Source organism: Patiria miniata, unplaced genomic scaffold, assembly GCF_015706575.1.
Source record: "Patiria miniata isolate m_02_andy unplaced genomic scaffold, ASM1570657v1 HiC_scaffold_17, whole genome shotgun sequence".
In the NCBI taxonomy this organism is placed as follows: Eukaryota; Metazoa; Echinodermata; class Asteroidea; order Valvatida; family Asterinidae; genus Patiria; species Patiria miniata.
In genome coordinates, this window is record NW_024037055.1 from 14051557 (window position 1) to 14071591 (window position 20035).

The 20035-nt window shown below is 42.8% G+C and overlaps 1 protein-coding gene across 1 annotated transcript in view; it reads left to right on the forward strand.

Moving 5' to 3' along the window:
* The window catches only part of LOC119724056, a 30358-nt gene extending 12087 nt beyond the window's left edge, over window positions 1–18271 (forward strand). Inside the window, exons 9-18 of the mRNA XM_038194975.1 lie at window positions 710–823; window positions 2656–2763; window positions 3284–3408; window positions 5159–5318; window positions 7764–7837; window positions 9652–9909; window positions 12374–12524; window positions 13583–16981; window positions 17228–18148; window positions 18192–18271. Of these exons, the coding sequence (XP_038050903.1) occupies window positions 710–823; window positions 2656–2763; window positions 3284–3408; window positions 5159–5318; window positions 7764–7837; window positions 9652–9909; window positions 12374–12524; window positions 13583–16981; window positions 17228–18148; window positions 18192–18271 (5390 nt within the window). The remainder of the gene's footprint in view (window positions 1–709; window positions 824–2655; window positions 2764–3283; window positions 3409–5158; window positions 5319–7763; window positions 7838–9651; window positions 9910–12373; window positions 12525–13582; window positions 16982–17227; window positions 18149–18191) is intronic.
* The last annotated feature ends 1764 nt before the right edge of the window (window positions 18272–20035 follow it).

The following is a 20035-nucleotide window of genomic DNA, read 5'->3' on the forward strand; positions in this document are numbered from 1 at the left end:
GTGACGTGTCGACAGCGACGCGTTTAAATGTCCCGCCGAGTGGTCTCCCCCAACTCTCTCTTTCTAACCATTGAGGGGGGTATTTGTCAACCTCGTCCCCAGTGCTTACTTTATTTCCAACCGCGTCTCCAATAGTATACCCTGGATAGGAAACTTTCTTCCTGTATCCTGATTGGATACCGCAATTGGCTAGTAATGGATTTTTATCGTGTACTTGGTGCTATTATTCACAACGTGCAGTACGTGTTTTCGCGATCATTCGTCCACGCCTTCTCGAAAATACTAATTTCCTTTCCAATTTGCTCATCTTAATATGAAATATGATACTGCATGTTGTCTCCGAGTCGATAAGATCATAACAGTTTGATTTCAAAAATCGTGTTTTCGTAACTCACGCCGTGCTGGACTGCTACGAATTGACTCTGTTTTTACCCCAGACACCGCATACAAAAACAAACGCTAATGTGTAATGCATATCCAGGCACCAGACTGTTCCTCATTTGCATACATGTTCAAAAATCTTGCACATGCAAATGATCCAATACCAGGGTGAGAGAGCAGGTAGTGGTGGGCGCGTACTGCTCGACACCCCTGGGACGAGGTTGGGTACTTGTGGACTGAGTCCAAATTGATTGATCAATCAACAGTGAGACTGTTTCCACTTGTGGTTTGTATGATAAATGAACATTTTGCTGACTGTCTCGTGCAGTTCCGACGTCCAGTGGAGGCGGGATCCAGAACCTGGCCTTGTACAAGCCGGCCGAGCAGTCCAGCACATTTGAGCCCATCTTTGGAGCCAGTGGTGCTGTTGATGGCAAAGACGGTAAGTTTATTTGCACATGATGTTGCACACTATAAACCAAATTTGAAAATCCCAAGATGACTGCAGTCAAATCCCCACTCAATTCCCACAAAATCCCATAGATTTGGGGAAACTTTCCCAAGGCCTGGCTCAAATTTCCAAGGTCATGGGAAAAATCTCAAAGATTGGCAATGCAGGAACTTTCCAAATTTCCACATTCTGGGATAAAAGACCGAATGAAAAGAGGGAAGACTTGTGAAATGGAATGGAGAAAAAATTGCTTCTTATAGAGCGTGTAAGTCTCACCAGTCCACTGTCACTTTTTCCCCCTGGCTTTTAAGCCAAGAAAGGGGGATCTTGTGATAGTGTATTCCTTCTGTGTGTCCGTATGTCCGCGTTCCATTTTGGTTAGGTTATGAATTTGTTTAGTGCTGTCATATGAAAAGTCAGACTTCAAAATCAACCAAACTTGGTGACAATAATCTTTGGTTTACAGGGGTGTGAAATCTCAGCTTTAAAGCTGATTTCAGCTTTTTTTGTTTTGGATTTCAGCTTTTTTCCCTCACTTGCTGTGTACAAAAGTATAGGAGATTTCCAAAGTTCAGCCTTTTTACACTTTTTTTTTTTTAGCTGTTTTCAGCTATTTTTATTATTGGTCACTCACACCCCTGGTTTAGTTCAGATGACTTGGGACATTTGAGGTCAGAGGTCATCTAGGGGTCAAATGAGGTCGTTGTTTTTGGTTATGTAAACTGGAAAGTGCTGTTATATGGAAAGTCAGACTTTACTGTCCACCAAACTTGGTGACAATAATCTGTGGCAAGGGCGGATCCAGGGGGGGGGGGGCCAAAGGGGGCCATGGCCCCCCCCAAAACGAAACCCATTTTTTTTTTTTTTTTATGTGACATCGCAATAAAGGCAGGCAATGAGTACACCACCATCTTTTCCTCAAAAAAACATTGGTTAAAGTGGTCAGAAATTGCCTCAGATCGCACCACAAAGCATCTAGAATCCAAAAAATTGATCTGTGGGTAGGGGGACTATGACTTGAGACATTTGAGGTCAAAGGTCATCTAGGGGTCCAGTTAGGTTATTGTTGTTTTTGGTTGGGTAAACTAAAAAGTGTGCTTAAACTTACTAAAACTACTGCCAGCACGCCGGGATCATGCAAGTTTAACTTGCAGTATTTTAATCTGAATGTCTTGGTACCAAACACTAACTAGTCTAGTCACAGACTCCCGTGTATGGATTTCCCCAATTGTTTGAATTGACCAAATTGAGATCAACAATTTAAATTTCATAATAGACATTATTTTGCAATATTTTCACTATGTAAATTGTAATGCTTTCTTTTTTTGAGATACCCATTTAATTACCCTTGATTGGATTGGCCCAGTCAGGACACAAAATAATGCAAAAAAATAACTGCAAAAAATAGGATGTCACACGCATTGTAGATCATTCGTTAGAGAACCATTTTCCCTTGAAATTACAGTTAACAAAATTTTCATGGATTTTTCAACAAACTAAGCCGTGAAAACACCCTTAAGAAAGTCCTTTGTTTACCCATGGAGATATAGACCCAGTGTACCGTTATGTATAACCAATGATAATCCTCAGTGGCCAGGGGCATTAAAAAAACGTGAAAATACCCTTATTACAGGATTAGTCCTATATAAGCCCCATGTAAATGTTTGTGAAACGTCTCTTAAAGATTCTTTTCACGGAGAAATGGACTTTTAATGAAAGTTTAAGGGATCAGATGTTCATAGTGATGTGCTGTATTCTCGTAAAATCGGACAGGTTTTTTAGGTCAACTTACATGTTCTATTTCTCCCTTGTTTTTGCATCAGATGAGGGCATTGTCATCACCAAAGTCCAGACCCAGCCCTGGTGGTACGTGGACCTCCAGGATCATTACCAGATCTACTTCGTGGCCATCAACAATCCAGGAATCATGCGTAAGAGATTTTTACTTTCAGCGATTTGAAATGCCCCAAAAAGGCTGTTAGGCTAGTCCAAGAATTTGCGCATGCTATGTCCCATACGTAACAAAAGTTTGTAACAAACGTTGACATTGTCTATTGCTCCTACATATTTGAACCGATTTCAACCAAAGTTTCTCAAAAGTATCAGTAGCGCAGCCCAAACATGTCACATGACCAAACTGGGGTCAAAGGTCATCACGGGGTTACTGTTTTCCACAGGGTTCCGGAAAGATTTCCATATACGAAGGTCACTAATTTTCCTCTGTATTGACTAACAAGCCCCCAGATAGCAATTTCATGTCATCAAAGTCAATTTGAGCAGTGAGAAAATACAAGCATTTTCTTAGAAAACACTTAGAATTTTTCAGTCCAATCTCATAGGGTTTGTACACAGGGTGTTGAGTGAACTTCGTATATGGAAATGTTTCCAGGGTTCCTTCTGTATATCTTCACATTTTGGTATGAAAAGCTTAATTCTTTCTTTTTCTTACAGTGTGTGCCGAGCCGAAAATCTTGACTAATTTTGTGGTCCGCGTTGGAGACAACCCAGATGTGAACAACAACCCGCCCTGCACGGCCATCTATCGCAGGAAGGTAGAACCGGGGGAGTCTGTTCAGGTAAACTGGAGTTTATTTTGCCTTTCCAAATATTCTCTCTCTCACTTCCTCTCTCTGGCTATCTGTCAAAATCAGTCTTGACAGGTGACTTTCAGTAGGTAAGTCTGTTTCAAGCCAGTAGGGCCCATCAGGCTGGCGTTTATCTCTGGTTCCGTTGGCATGAAACGACTGAGAATATTTCTATTTCCCCTGGATGGGATACTAGTCCATCCCAGTTACTCCCCATCTACTGCCGGAACCCATTATAGTACTGGGTATAGATAGTGGGGGCAAAGTGGCTTGCCCATGAACAAAAAAAACTGCTGGCAGCTGGATGTGAACCCCTTGACCCTCTGATCATGAATCGCACACCCTAACCACTAGGCCGCATTGTAGGGAGTAGCACTAGGATTTGTTTCAGAGCAGTTATGTGGAGATAAAACAATCGTGTCACAGTTCTTACGGATTCCATGAATGGACAGTAGATAGGGTTTTTTGACCCACATTAATCAGTCCACACAGGGATTATTTTGACATCGACTGGACCAGGATCTGATACACCGTACCCTCTGGAGACATGCACACAATAGGGAACAAAAGATTGTATACGTCTCCACAGGGCAATTTCTATAGATGAATACGTCTCCACAAGGTTATCACGACATAGATATATGGACTTTACTCAGAAAAATAGGAATTTCCAAGGTATGTTAATCTGTTGCAAATGGAAGAGTTTCAGAAAAAAGATTATTAAGTCCAAGGAAATTAATTCTGGTTAAAATAAGAGCATTTTGAAACTACACTTTCAAACTCGAAAACTTTACGAGTTTGTAGAATCTGTGTAGGTACGCTAAATTTCATGAGAACTCTATGAGCAACATAGCTGAAGTTTAATCACATTATCAACTCAAGTCTGTGGAATATTACAGTAGACTGTGATCTCCTATACAACTTTTTATCAATTTTGCATGCGTAAGAAATAAAGAGGCATTATACTCCCTTTCTTTACGGTGTGAGGGAACGCCAACATGTGTACGGGAAGCCAGTAGTTGTAAAAATATTGCCAATACATATTTTTGTGACGATCATGCGTGTATCCATGAGGCAACGTGGGTCCCAGACTGGGTCCTTAAGTGCTCAAAACGATGCAAAAGAAGATCAGGCCAACTTTACTCACTCTTTAACCAGCAAATTTCTCCAAAACTGTTACTGGGTAAAAGAAAAGTTCCTCGGTACTTCACCAACCGAGTTTAAAGACTTACTTCAATTTTTAAAGGAGACTTTCCTTCAAAATTTGGCAGTGGCTTGCTCAAGAGAGGGAAGTCAAGTGATTTCAATATGAGGCTAAAGACTAGACTTCTACATGTCCATCCATGGTCCAACTGTTTGACAAGACTGACTTCTTCATTCATTGTCATTAGTCTGGTGCCTGACTAAGGAGAAATGTGTAGAAATAGTGACCTAGTACCCGACATCCTAGATATTTCTTTTGGCACAGTCAGCTGACAGTTGATTGATGCAGTAGTACTGAAGAGTTGTTGAACTGGTTGTTTCATGTTCCAGTCTATTTTCTTGTATTGCATGTTTGTCAATACCTTAAGTTTTGGGACTCTCATACACAGTATTGAGAGTCCCAAATTTTCAGACTTCCTGGGTCCTAGGAATACACGCTCTTGCAAAAACTTTTAACTTAGCCTCCTTTTGAGTCTGGACGAACTTGTCAATTTTCCAGTTTGTGATTTTTGATTTCATTTTGAAACCCCCTCATCAGATCCAGTGTCAGAGCATAGACGGCATTCCACCCGTCGGCCGCTACGTCAGCATCGAGCTGAACCCTGACAACCCCAACGAGTTGACCCACCTGCAAGTGTCAGAGGTCAAAGTGTACGGGGTCGCGACCCCTGTACCAGGGCCCACCTGTCGGATTAAAGGTCAGTTATAGTTTTCCCGATTGATATTTTCTTTCTGTGTTAGTGGTTCTGTCGGAGTGTGGCTCCCATGGGAATGTACATGTCCAAGAATGTACATCATTGGCTTTTGCTGTAATTTTCAGAAATGGACTATTTGAGGGGTTAGTATAATATATCAAATATTGTTACAATGACATGTTTGAAGTTTTGTGTTCGAAAAGGCAAAAAAAAAACCAAGGAAACAAAAATATTCAAGTAGTATGGTTCCCTGATGACTCCACTAAAGATGAAATGGATCAATTTATAGATTCCGGAAAATGGTAAGGTAAGGGAACCAGTCTAGCTGGACTGCACTCGTTCATGAACATGTAACCAATAGCAAACAAAATTTGGACTGAAGAAAGTGGTAAAATTGGAGCAGTAGTTGAAAAATAGTTAGGTTTTTCCAACGATGGTCGGCCGACCACCATTGGAAATATATACAAAAATACCATTTTCTTGAAAATGACTTCACACCAGGTGCCATAAGTTTACAGGATGCTTTAGACTGTCATTTACCAACATCCTAGTAAGGTATTTCATAAAAACTTGGTAGTTTTATTTTTCGATGTTTGCAAATGTTGTATATTCCCTTTAAGAGGGCATTTATCTGTGATTTCCATGACATGATATGACTGAAATTATATAACTGACATACAGATCCTTGTCTTTTGATTGGTGGAACTAATATCACGTGGCATTCATTATTGCTCCCATTCACACCAGGGCTCTAAAAGTCCCATTCGCCCATGGTGAATGGGATCTACTCTTCAACAGTTAGGATCATCCTTGTTCCATGGCGTGGTATTTGTGTGCATTTGCATGCTGTTGTGCGCGTTAAGCATTTAGCCTAGTGGGTATTGTTCCCAAGAGCCAGTAGTTACAGAGTTGGCCGGTTCAAACATTTCGTGAAGGAGTGATTCGAAAGAGAGAAATACATTTCCCACCAATTTTGTATTGAAATAGAAGTTCATTTTAACTGTATGGCAAGGATCTATATGTCAGCTATTGAGTGGCTTTAAATTGTGAAATGGGAGGAATATTATCGCTCGGTAAAATTTGGACTTTTCCATTTCACTCGGCTTCGCCTCGTGGAATAAAAAAGCCCAGATTTTACCCTTGCAATAATATTCCTACAATTCCACTCAAAGCCACTCAATATTTGTATAATATTTCTATATTTCATCCATATTGATGGGATGCCACTCTATCGCAGGTTAGTCCACAGCTCAGCGGTGTAGCCTGAGTTCTCCCCATAGGGGGTGAGTGAGGGGGGGGGGGTCTGGATGTTACAGTTGGGGCGCCCAATTTCTGTTGAACCCGTTAACCATGCTCACTTTAGGACTCAACAAATTTCTGGTGGGAGACGGGGAATTGGGGGGGGGGGGAGGTGGGGGGATGGGGGGGGGTATGCTTCTCCCAGACCCCCCTTGGCTATGCTGCTGCCCCAGCTAATGACGGTATTCAATTATACTCCTGGATGGAAAGAGGCAAGTGTGGGTGAAGTGGCTTGCCCAAGGACACAACACATGGCCAGCAGCTGCATTCGAACCCCTGACCCTCTGATCATGAGTCACAAACCCTAACCACTAGGCTACAACTATTACTACATCGACTCGGGACTAAGGGGTCGACGTCGTGCGCGATGACGGACTCTCAACTCCTCCTTCTCCCTCATCAGTTTTTTCAGTTTGTCCACATTAGCCGCGCTGCTGTCTTCTAGGAGCGTGTTGACCATAGTCTAGGAAAGGCGTCCAGGGTTCAATCTTCCGTGCTTGGGCTCCCACCCTCTATACAGGGTGAAAAAAAAAAAAATGAAACCGAGATATTATTGCTTATTGGAACAGAAGTAGGGCACATGTGAATCAAAGGGAGGTATCCTCTGATGGGGCTGAATCTCCTCTTTAAAATGACACCCTGATCATGTCCTTACATCCACGGTTGACTGAGCAGTGACCAATTTTAATGAAAAAGTCTATTTAGAGACTTGCGCCACTTTCATGGTGAAATCTCTTTTTTCCCCCACCTGCCTTGATTGGCACCCATAGCCTTTCACTCTGTGACAAATGACACCACAAAAACCAGAATTAAAAAGTCGCGCAAGCCTCTAAATAGACCCTTTAATAAAATTGGTCACTGCTCAGTCAACCGTGAATGTAACAACATGATCAGGGTGTCATTTTAAAGAGGACATTCGACCCTAACAGAGGATATCTCCCTTTGATTCACATGTGCCCTACTTCTGTTCCAATTAGCAATAATATCTCGGTTTGGTTTTTTTTATCCACCCTGTATATTAGGAAAATCTGAAACATGAAATATTCAACTTAACAGCAAAGCTGTTTCAAAATATCTAGACACTAAAAACCCAGAAAATCCTGTCATTTAAAATTTTTATTATTTCAAAATTTCAAAATGATTTTACAGAAGGAGCGCACTACCTTGGCATGGAGTCTGGCGAAATCAATGGAGCACAAATAGATGCGAGCAACTACCTGAAGGTTTGAGTTCATTGTTTGTATTCACTTTCACCTCCCTGGAAGATCAAAAGTCTTGCAAAGTTTCACGTTTCATTAAACCAAAATTTGGTGATGATTCCGACTACAAGACACTGGCAGTGAGGAGCACAATTAAACAAAACCCATCTGTTGCAGTTTTCAGCTCATCGGATATTGTACTTTCAGAATATTTGTGTCTAAAACACAGTCTTGTTATGTCGAATTCAGTTATCTCGAAACTCTGTTTGTCTCGAACTAAACCTTCATGCCCATCAAGAGAATAGGATATTAAAGTCTGATTTTGATTTAAGTCAAGATCTGAGTCTAAATGTTTTTCTTCTAAGTTTGAATTCTAAACTCTTGTAGAATATCAGTGAGTTGTTCGGTCAGGACACGCACTTATGCCTTTTTGAAATCATTCCTTGATCTGTTTACAGTAATTATATGAAGCAACTTTTCTGGTGTAGGCTTACCTAAACCACTGAAGGTGTATTTAAAGCCCAATTGATAGTCTCATTCTTAAAGGGAAAATACAACATTTGCAAACATCAAACAATAAAACTACCAAATCATTTTGAAATACATGTACCTTGCTGGACTGTTAGTGAATGACAGTGTAAAGCATCCTGTAAAATCATGGCACCTGGTATACTGTCATTTTCAAGAAAAGTGGTATTTTTGTATCAATTTCCAACGCTGATCGGCCGACCAGCGTTGGAAAAAAAACTGGCTTTTTTTCAAATACTGGCCCCAGTTGACCATCGCACTTGTTTGCAATCGATTACACACCTATGAACGGGTACAAGCCAGCTAGACTGGTTCCCTGACCTTACAATTCCCCAATGTATGTAAACTGCTCTGTTTCTTCTTAAATGGAGTCAGGGAACCAGACTACAGGAAAATGATTGTTTTTCTTGGTTTTTATAGCATTTTCGAACCCAAAACCTCAAAAAAGTCAGTGTAACTATATTTGCTATATATTTCCAACCCCCAATTCCATCCATTTCTGAAAATTACAGCAAAAGCAAATGATGTATATTCCCTTTAACTTTCTCCATAAAAAGTTAGACTTAGACTGACGTAATACCTTTAAAGGTGCAAGGCCTGATTTCATCATAAACACCACAAAAACAGAAAGTCCACACTCATTGGCGGAGTCATCGTTTTGAATCTGATAGTCTTTTGATGACGTCATTGATATCTATAGACCTTTGGGGAATGTTGTTAGCTACATTTTGATACCCCGTGTGCTTCAAAGACATCCAAGATTGACAACGGTTTATGAAAAATGATGCAGTTTAAAGAGTTGCAAATGTAAAGAGTATGCGAGTGGAAATTGCTGCGTGACAATGTGACACTACCCGAAACGAACAGCAGGGAATACCGATCGCATAGTGCTTGCATGCATGGCAGCACGCGAACTGAATTACCCGCGCTTTGTTCGGGCACTGTGCAGTCGATAGGGGCTAATTATAGGCATTTGTGGCTATGCTTAGCACATTCTCCTCGTGTAATTTTGCAACTTTTCAAACTGCATCATTTTTCATAAACCGTTGTCAATCTTGGATGATTTACAGTCTTTGGTAGCAAACTGGGCATCAAAATGTAGCTAACAAAATTCCCCAAAGGTCTATATAAAAGACGTCATCATAAGATAATCAGATTTAGAATTATGACCCCTCCAATGATTGTGGACTTTCTTTTTTTTGTGTTGTTTATAATGTTTCCACCTTGTATGAAGGACCATTAATTAAATCAATCTTGTTTACAACTTTTGCAAAGATCTAATAATACCTATAACCTGTGTATTAATCCAGGGTTACCAACCTCAAAATGCCCGCCTGAACCTGCCCAACCGAGCCTGGGTTGCTGAGTGCCGTCCCCACACCCCCTCCCTCGCCAAGGAGAAACAGTACTACCTGAAGATTGACCTGCTGGCCCTGACCGACATGGAGGGCCTGCTCACCCAGGGTAGTCTGGTTCCGGAGGAGTCCTACGTCAGCCAGTTCATGATGGAGACCAGCGTGGACGGGGAAGTGTTTGTGCCGTACAAAGCAGCGGACGGGACTGTCAAGGTTTGTTCCAAACAAGTTCTCTCAATTTATGAAATAAAAATCAAGATTTGATAAAAGTACTTACAAGTCCTCGCGACTTATCAGATGTCAATCTCAAAGTCATCCAGTTGTCAAAGTGTTTTCAAATTAATTGTGTCTAAAGCTTTTTCCTGTTATTTTTACCAGCAGCCAATTTCACGAAAACAGTGCGTAACTTACGCCATATGTAGGACTTAGGCAACAAATTTATTGCACAGTTGCACAAAAAAAAATTATGATCGATTTCACGAAATTTGGCGTAGCTGCGCAACGGTTTAAATAATCTTAACATCTTGGATGAGGATGATAACAGCATTTACGATGGCTGTTTTGTGCATGATTTTGTTATTTCATGAAACAGTTGTGAATCACCTCTGCCCTCCATTTTGAAAAATGTTTTTCTCCGACTTCTTCAGAATCGTGCGGCAACACTAAAATTTCTGTCACGAGTAGAATAACAATTCTTTTACTTCAAACACAAAGCTATGGGTGTCTTGTATCAACCTTGATAAGTTGTGCAAAAACAGGCTCCACGACAATCACAATTTGCTGGTAAAATAGGCCATTTTCAGTTGCAACGCCACAACTTACACCACCTAAAATTATTACGCACGTTACGCCATGATTTGTTGCACACTATGAAACTTTTGTGAAATTGTCATAACTTAAATGTTGCGCATCGTGAAATGTTGTGCAACTTGCAAAATAAATTGTGGCGCAAATGGACTTACGCCATTGCATAAAGTTTCGTGAAATTGGCTGTTCACTTGTGAAGCACTTGACTAAAGCTCGGAATCAAACACCAATTTCCTTGTGATAACTGTTTATGTTTTCAATTGATGTTTGAGGCAAATGCATGGTGCATTCCAACAGAAATTGGACAGAAGTAAATAGGGGTTAATTACAGTCGAGTCTCGTTAATACAAACTTGTTCGGACCTAGCAAAATTGTTTGTTATATCAGAATTTTGTATTAAGAGGAACGTCAGTCCCATTCATTGTGCACATAAATGCACGGTCGGGACCAAGGCCTTATGTTTGTTATAACCAGAATTTTGTATTAACAGAGTTTGTACTAACAAGAGTCGACTGTAAATAGGGGTTAATAAGAGTTGAAACTGCATTGCGGTATTGCACACTAGTGCCCGGGTTTGAACCAACACTATGTGAAAGAATCTCTTTTGAGAAGATGTACGGTTCTGAAATGAACCGGTTGGTTGTGAAACTCGGCGTTCCGATCAGTATGCTCTGTATGTCACAAGGAGAAAAAAAGGGTTAAATGTTGTTTTTTTGGTAGATTCTAAAAGAGCAAAATCTCTTAGCAATCCTGGTTGTTTGTTGTAATTAGAATTCGCTTGCGAAGTTGAAACCGCTCTTCTCAACATTACATCATTTGAAACACAAAACAAAGGGCCAAATTTCATGGCTCTGCTTCCTACAGAATTTCGCGCTAACATTCACCATTCTATGCTGACTGCGCTACCAAAAAAAAATAGTGGGCTAACCCTGTAAGCACAGAATCCTGAGTTTTATGGAATGTACACATGCACATTAGACAAAGTTCCTCTCTAAGGCCAAAAAAAAGTCTCCGGTTTCTGGTATGGAGCTTGCCCCAAAAGTGGTGCGGCGACGCAGGTTTCCCCCCCCCCTTTTTTTTCCTTCAGATGTCGGCTGATATTGCAGATGACGCTTCAATTCCCTTAAACTTTGCTCTCAAAAATATCCTTCAGGCGAGGGTGGATCTTGAGGTGACCTCAGTAAGGCCATAAGGTTTGAGAATTCTGCACCCACTTACGATCTCGACCGACGTGAACATTCTTTGGGAAATTTGGATAGTCAAGAGAAAAATCAGAGAAAACGGTAACCTCAGACCATACAGCGACAGCGACATCGTGCATGTGCTGCCAGGCTGGTCATTAGTCTGCTCCCTTACATATTGCACTACTTAAATAGCGTTTACAGGTTCCAGATACATGACTATTGCTCCCTAAGTTTGGCATCCAGACGCACAAATACAAGATTACAATACCGTCTGCAATTGGTGCCCGATTGTGCAAAATATATGGGAGCCCAGAGAGGCCACATAATGCTCATACTCGATCGTAACCCCATCTAAAAACACGTTAAAATTGTGCAGCAGCAGGATTCCAGTCCAACAAGTGAGTTCGGCAGTTTTGGGACATTATCTTACATCAAATTTAAAAAAAATAATTTTGCCGAGGACATGGCTATGGCGATGCGCACACAGACCAGAAACCAGAGACTTTTTGGGGGCCTAACCCATGTAATATGCTAATTGAGCACAGGATTTTCTGCTACATTAATTAATTAAGCGGAGAATTTTGTAAGCCATGAAATTGGGCACAGGTTTTAAAAGGGAAAGAAAGATTGAAAACCACTGAGTTTCTATTTCTTACTCGCACTTTTGCTTCTTTCTTTTTATATAGTTGTTCCAAAGCAACATGGATGGGGTGGATATCGTGTGCCACCTCCTTCCCAGTCAGATCTGTGTGCGAGCCATCAAGATCATCCCCATCTCCTGGCATCGCTGTGTCGCCATGAGGGTAGAACTACTTGGCTACAGGGTCCAACACGTGGGTGAGTTGGACTTTAACCCATGAGACACTTACTCCTTGTGTTGCGCGGAACTGCCAGAGTACTCTATGGTCTTATATACTCATCAGTGAATAAATACAGTGTAATACAACGTAGAATTGGTGATGAAGGCTTAAGCTTTGCATGGCAAAGGTGATGAGGTTGTAAGGGTGTACGGTTGCACCAAGTTTCAAGGATAAATCTCTTCTTTGAAGGAGTTTTGGTTACATTAAGAAACAGTTTAAGAAAGATCTCAGAGCCTCAAAGTATCGTGTCAGCCCTCAGGAGAAAGATTCTTCTGAAGAAGACAGTAGTTCACTTTTCAGAATTGTCACATCTTCATAGAAAATATATATTGACGTTACACCGTGTGACTGAAAACTTGGAGCAGTGTTGTTCGAGCCAGCTAAATTTTAACCTCTCAGATTAATGGATTCTGCTTTTTTTTTTTTTTTTACAAACTATTCTTGTTATTATAATTACTGCATGTTTGGGGAGGGCAGTTACATGTACAACACTTCCCTTTAAAATTTAAGTTGACAGGTAATCAATTTTAGCTGCATCTAGCCAGTCTAGTTAAACTGATTCTTAAGTACATTTTGTAAGTTGTAACTGACGATTCTAACATCAGCCGCATGTGGTACAGTGAAATCTCGACAAATCAAACCTCAACGGAACAGGCTCAAAATGTGACTTAAACAGAAATTTGAGTAAAGCAGAGTAAAGCAGGGTTGCATATCGTTGTTATACAACTAAAGGGAATGGATTCCTGTTTGACTTAACAGTTGTTTTGAGTTATCAGAGATATCGATATTTCACTGTATATGGTGTCCCAAAAGAATAGTGGATGGGTTTGATGATGTTAATGCTGATCACATCAAATTACACCTAATTTAAGCCCCCCAAATGTAAAGTTGTAATACCTTTCCCAACTTCCTTCCATTATTAAAATTATAATTCTGTGCTTTCATTGTGTCAGTTTAAATATGACAGATCAAGTTAGCAAAGCAAAATTGTTGCAAATTCATTGAAAATCTGTGATAATACTCTACCCCTTTTAGAGCCTGTTGAAGTTCTTCCTGCTACACAACCTCTAGTGGAAGACGAGCCTGCAGATGAAGGAGTTGATATGGGTACGGTCCAACCAGCAACCCCCATTGAACAAGAACCCACAGTTAAAGAAGCAGCACCAGCAGTGACAACTGCAGAAAGTGAACCAGAGATGGAATTGCCAGAAGTCCAAACTACAGTTCTTGTTCCAGTTCTAGGTTCCAAGCTAGCGACCCTGAAACCCGTCCAAGCAGATGTGGGAGTATCTGTTGGGAAACCCTCAGCTGCTGTTCCCATTCCAACCTTGGCACCAAAGGCAGCTCCAGTTGAGACTACCCTCAAAATGGAAGCAGAGACCGAGATTGAAATGCCAGAAGTCCAAACAACAGTTCTTATTCCAGTGGTGGATACCAAGCCAGCAACCCCAGAGCCCGTGGAAGCAGATGTTGGAGTAACTGCTGGGAAACCCTCAGCTGATGTTCCCATTCCAACCTTGGCACCAAAGGCAGCTCCAGTTGAGACCACCGTCAAAATTGAAGCAGAGACCGAGATGGAAATGCCAGAAGTCCAAACAACAGTTCTTGTTCCAGTGGTGGATACCAAACCAGCAACTCCAGAGCCCGTCGAAGCAGATGTTGGAGTAACTGCTGGGAAACCCTCAGCTGATGTTCCCATTCCAACCTTGGCACCAAAGGCAGCTCCAGTTGAGACCACCGTCAAAAATGAAGCAGAGACCGAGATGGAAATGCCAGAAGTCCAAACAACAGTTCTTGTTCCAGTGGTGGATACTAAACCAGCAACTCCAGAGCCTGTCGAAGCAGATGTTGGAGTAACTGCTGGGAAACCCTCAGCTGATGTTCCCATTCCAACCTTGGCACCAAAGGCAGCTCCAGTTGAGACCACCGTCAAAATTGAAGCAGAGACCGAGATGGAAATGCCAGAAGTCCAAACAACAGTTCTTGTTCCAGTGGTGGATACCAAACCAGCAACTCCAGAGCCCGTCGAAGCAGATGTTGGAGTAACTGCTGGGAAACCCTCAGCTGATGTTCCCATTCCAACCTTGGCACCAAAGGCAGCTCCTGTTGAGACCACCGTCAAAATTGAAGCAGAGACCGAGATGGAAATGCCAGAAGTCCAAACAACAGTTCTTGTTCCAGTGGTGGATACCAAACCAGCAACTCCAGAGCCCGTCGAAGCAGATGTTGGAGTAACTGCTGGGAAACCCTCAGCTGATGTTCCCATTCCAACCTTGGCACCAAAGGCAGCTCCAGTTGAGACCACTGTCAAAATTGAAGCAGAGACTGAGATGCCAGCAGACCAAACAACTGCAGAACTCGCTGAAGTAGTTGCCTCTACTACCCCTGTGGGAAATATTGATGACATTGGGAAACCTGCAGCTGATGAGACACAGAATACACCCCCTGAGATAGGCAAAGATTTGCCCAAGAACAAGGGAAAGGATAGACCCAAGAACAAGGGAAAGGATAGGCCCACGAACAAGGGCAAGGATAGGCCCAAGAACAAGGGCAAGGATAGGCCTAAGAAGAAAGGAAAGAAGGGATCTGATGAAGAGGAACCTTCCGTAGACATAGGTGAACCTGCAGCTGATGAACAGCAAAACAAACCACCCAAAAGGGGCAAGGATAAGGGCAAGGATAGGCCTAAGAAGAAAGGAAAGAAGGGATCCGATGAAGAGGAACCTTCCGTAGACATAGGGGAACCTGCAGCTGATGAACAGCAAAACAAACCACCTAATAGTGGCAAGGATAAGGGCAAGGATAGACCCAAGAACAAGGGAAAGGATCGGCCCAAGAACAAGGGAAAGGATAGACCCAAGAACAAAGGAAAGGATAGGCCTAAGAAGAAAGGAAAGGAGGGATCCGATGAAGAGGAACCTTCTGCAGACATAAGCGAACCTGCAGCTGATGAACAGCAAAACAAACCACCCAAAAGGGGCAAGGATAAGGGCAAGGATAGACCCAAGAACAAGGGAAAGGATAGGTCCAAGAAGAAGGGAAAGAAGGGATCTGATGAAGAGGAACCTTCTGTAGACATAGGTGAACCTGCAGCTGATGAACAGCAAAACAAACCACCCAAAAGGGGCAAGGATAAGGGCAAGGATAGACCCAAGAACAAGGGAAAGGGTAAGCCTCAGAAGAAAGGAAAGAAGGGATCCGATGAGGAGGAACCTTCTGCAGACATAGGTGAACCTGCAGCTGATGAACAGCAAAACAAACCACCCAAAAGGGGCAAGGATAAGGGCAAGGATAAACGTAAAAAGAAAGGAAAGAAGGGATCTGATGAAGAGGAACCTTCAGCAGACGAGGGCAAACCTGCAGCTGATGAACAGCAAAACAAACCACCCAAAAGGGGCAAGGATAAGGGCAAGAAAAAGCCTAAGAAGAAAGGAAAGAAGGGATCTGATGAAGAGGAACCTTCAGCAGACATAGGTGAACCTGCAGCTGATGAACAGCAAAACAAACCACCCAAAAGGGGCAAGGATAAGGGCAAGGATAGGCCTAAGAAGAAAGGAAAGAAGGGATCTGATGAAGAGGAACCTTCTGTAGACATAGGTGAACCTGCAGCTGATGAACAGCAAAACAAACCACCCAAAGGGGGCAAGGATAAGGGCAAGGATAGACCGAAGAAGAAAGGAAAGAAGGGATCAGATGAAGAGGAACCTTCCGTAGACATGGGTGAACCTGCAGCTGATGAACAGAAAACCAAACCACCCAAAAGGGGCAAGGATAAGGGCAAGGATAGGCCTAAGAAGAAAGGAAAGAAGGGATCTGATGAAGAGGAACCTTCAGCAGACATAGGCGAACCTGCAGCTGATGAACAGCAAAACAAACCACCCAAAAGGGGCAAGGATAAGGGCAAGGATAAACCTAAGAAGAAAGGAAAGAAGGGATCTGATGAAGAGGAACCTTCAGCAGATATAGGCGAACCTGCAGCTGATGAACAGCAAAACAAGCCACCCAAAAGGGGCAAGGATAAGGGCAAGGATAAACCTAAGAAGAAAGGAAAGAAGGGATCTGATGAAGAGGAACCTTCAGCAGATATAGGCGAACCTGCAGCCGATGAACAGCAAAACAAACCACCCAAAAGGGGCAAGGATAAGGGCAAGGATAAACCTAAGAAGAAAGGAAAGAAAGGAAAGGAGGGATCTGATGAAGAGGAACCTTCAGCAGACATAGGTGAACCTGCAGCTGATGAACAGCAAAACAAATCACCCAAAAGGGGTAAGGATAAGGGCAAGGATAAACCTAAGAAGAAAGGAAAGAAGGGATCTGATGAAGAGGAACCTTCAGCAGATATAGGCGAACCTGCAGCCGATGAACAGCAAAACAAACCACCCAAAAGGGGCAAGGATAAGGGCAAGGATAAACCTAAGAAGAAAGGAAAGAAAGGAAAGAAAGGATCTGATGAAGAGGAACCTTCAGCAGACATAGGCGAACCTGCAGCTGATGAACAGCAAAACAAACCACCCAAAAGGGGCAAGGATAAGGGCAAGGATAAACCTAAGAAGGAAGGAAAGAATGGATCTGATGAAGAGGAACCTTCAGCAGATATAGGCGAACCTGCAGCCGATGAACAGCAAAACAAACCACCCAAAAGGGGCAAGGATAAGGGCAAGGATAAACCTAAGAAGAAAGGAAAGAAGGGATCTGATGAAGAGGAACCTTCAGCAGACATAGGCGAACCTGCAGCTGATGAACAGCAAAACAAACCACCCAAAAGGGGCAAGGATAAGGGCAAGGATGAACCTAAGAAGAAAGGAAAGAAAGGAAAGAAGGGATCTGATGAAGAGGAACCTTCAGCAGATATAGGCGAACCTGCAGCCGATGAACAGCAAAACAAACCACCCAAAAGGGGCAAGGATAAGGGCAAGGATAAACCTAAGAAGAAAGGAAAGAAGGGATCTGATGAAGAGGAACCTTCAGCAGATATAGGCGAACCTGCAGCCGATGAACAGCAAAACAAACCACCCAAAAGGGGCAAGGATAAGGGCAAGGATAAACCTAAGAAGAAAGGAAAGAAAGGAAAGAAGGGATCTGATGAAGAGGAACCTTCAGCAGACATAGGCGAACCTGCAGCTGATGAACAGCAAAACAAACCACCCAAAAGGGGCAAGGATAAGGGCAAGGATAAACCTAAGAAGAAAGGAAAGAAGGGATCTGATGAAGAGGAACCTTTAGCAGATATAGGCGAACCTGCAGCCGATGAACAGCAAAACAAACCACCCAAAAGGGGCAAGGATAAGGGCAAGGATAAACCTAAGAAGAAAGGAAAGAAGGGATCTGATGAAGAGGAACCTTCAGCAGACATAGGCGAACCTGCAGCCGATGAACAGCAAAACAAACCACCCAAAAGGGGCAAGGATAAGGGCAAGGATAAACCTAAAAAGAAAGGAAAGAAGGGATCTGATGAAGAGGAACCTTCAGCAGATATAGGCGAACCTGCAGCCGATGAACAGCAAAACAAACCACCCAAAAGGGGCAAGGATAAGGGCAAGGATAAACCTAAGAAGAAAGGAAAGAAGGGATCTGATGAAGAGGAACCTTCAGCAGATATAGGCGAACCTGCAGCCGATGAACAGCAAAACAAACCACCCAAAAGGGGCAAGGATAAGGGCAAGGATAAACCTAAGAAGAAAGGAAAGAAGGGATCTGATGAAGAGGAACCTTCAGCAGACATAGGCGAACCTGCAGCCGATGAACAGCAAAACAAACCACCCAAAAGGGGCAAGGATAAGGGCAAGGATAAACCTAAGAAGAAAGGAAAGAAGGGATCTGATGAAGAGGAACCTTCAGCAGATATAGGCGAACCTGCAGCCGATGAACAGCAAAACAAACCACCCAAAAGGGGCAAGGATAAGGGCAAGGATAAACCTAAGAAGAAAGGAAAGAAAGGAAAGAAGGGATCTGATGAAGAGGAACCTTCAGCAGACATAGGCGAACCTGCAGCTGATGAACAGCAAAACAAACCACCCAAAAGGGGCAAGGATAAGGGCAAGGATAAACCTAAGAAGAAAGGAAAGAAGGGATCTGATGAAGAGGAACCTTCAGCAGACATAGGCGAACCTGCAGCCGATGAACAGCAAAACAAACCACCCAAAAGGGGCAAGGATAAGGGCAAGGATAAACCTAAAAAGAAAGGAAAGAAGGGATCTGATGAAGAGGAACCTTCAGCAGATATAGGCGAACCTGCAGCCGATGAACAGCAAAACAAACCACCCAAAAGGGGCAAGGATAAGGGCAAGGATAAACCTAAGAAGAAAGGAAAGAAGGGATCTGATGAAGAGGAACCTTCAGCAGATATAGGCGAACCTGCAGCCGATGAACAGCAAAACAAACCACCCAAAAGGGGCAAGGATAAGGGCAAGGATAAACCTAAGAAGAAAGGAAAGAAGGGATCTGATGAAGAGGAACCTTCAGCAGATATAGGCGAACCTGCAGCCGATGAACAGCAAAACAAACCACCCAAAAGGGGCAAGGATAAGGGCAAGGATAAACCTAAGAAGAAAGGAAAGAAGGGATCTGATGAAGAGGAACCTTCAGCAGACATAGGCGAACCTGCAGCCGATGAACAGCAAAACAAACCACCCAAAAGGGGCAAGGATAAGGGCAAGGATAAACCTAAGAAGAAAGGAAAGAAGGGATCTGATGAAGAGGAACCTTCAGCAGATATAGGCGAACCTGCAGCCGATGAACAGCAAAACAAACCACCCAAAAGGGGCAAGGATAAGGGCAAGGATAAACCTAAGAAGAAAGGAAAGAAAGGAAAGAAGGGATCTGATGAAGAGGAACCTTCAGCAGACATAGGCGAACCTGCAGCTGATGAACAGCAAAACAAACCACCCAAAAGGGGCAAGGATAAGGGCAAGGATAAACCTAAGAAGAAAGGAAAGAAGGGATCTGATGAAGAGGAACCTTCAGCAGATATAGGCGAATCTGCAGCCGATGAACGGCAAAACAAACCACCCAAAAGGGGCAAGGATAAGGGCAAGGATAAACCTAAGAAGAAAGGAGAGAAAGGAAAGAAGGGATCTGATGAAGAGGAACCTTCAGCAGACATAGGCGAACCTGCAGCTGATGAACAGCAAAACAAACCACCCAAAAGGGGCAAGGATAAGGGCAAGGAAAAACCTAAGAAGAATGGAAAGAAGGGATCTGATGAAGTGGAACCTTCAGCAGATATAGGCGAACCTGCAGCTGATGAACAGCAAAACAAACCACCCAAAAGGGGCAAGGATAAGGGCAAGGATAGGCCTAAGAAGAAAGGGAAGAAGGGATCCGATGAGGAGGAACCTTCCGTAGACATAGGTGAACCTGCAGCTGATGAACAGCAAAACAAACCACCCAAAAGGGGCAAGGATAAGGGCAAGGATAAACCTAAGAAGAAAGGAAAGAAGGGATCTGATGAGGAGGAACCTTCAGCAGATATAGGCGAACCTGCAGCCG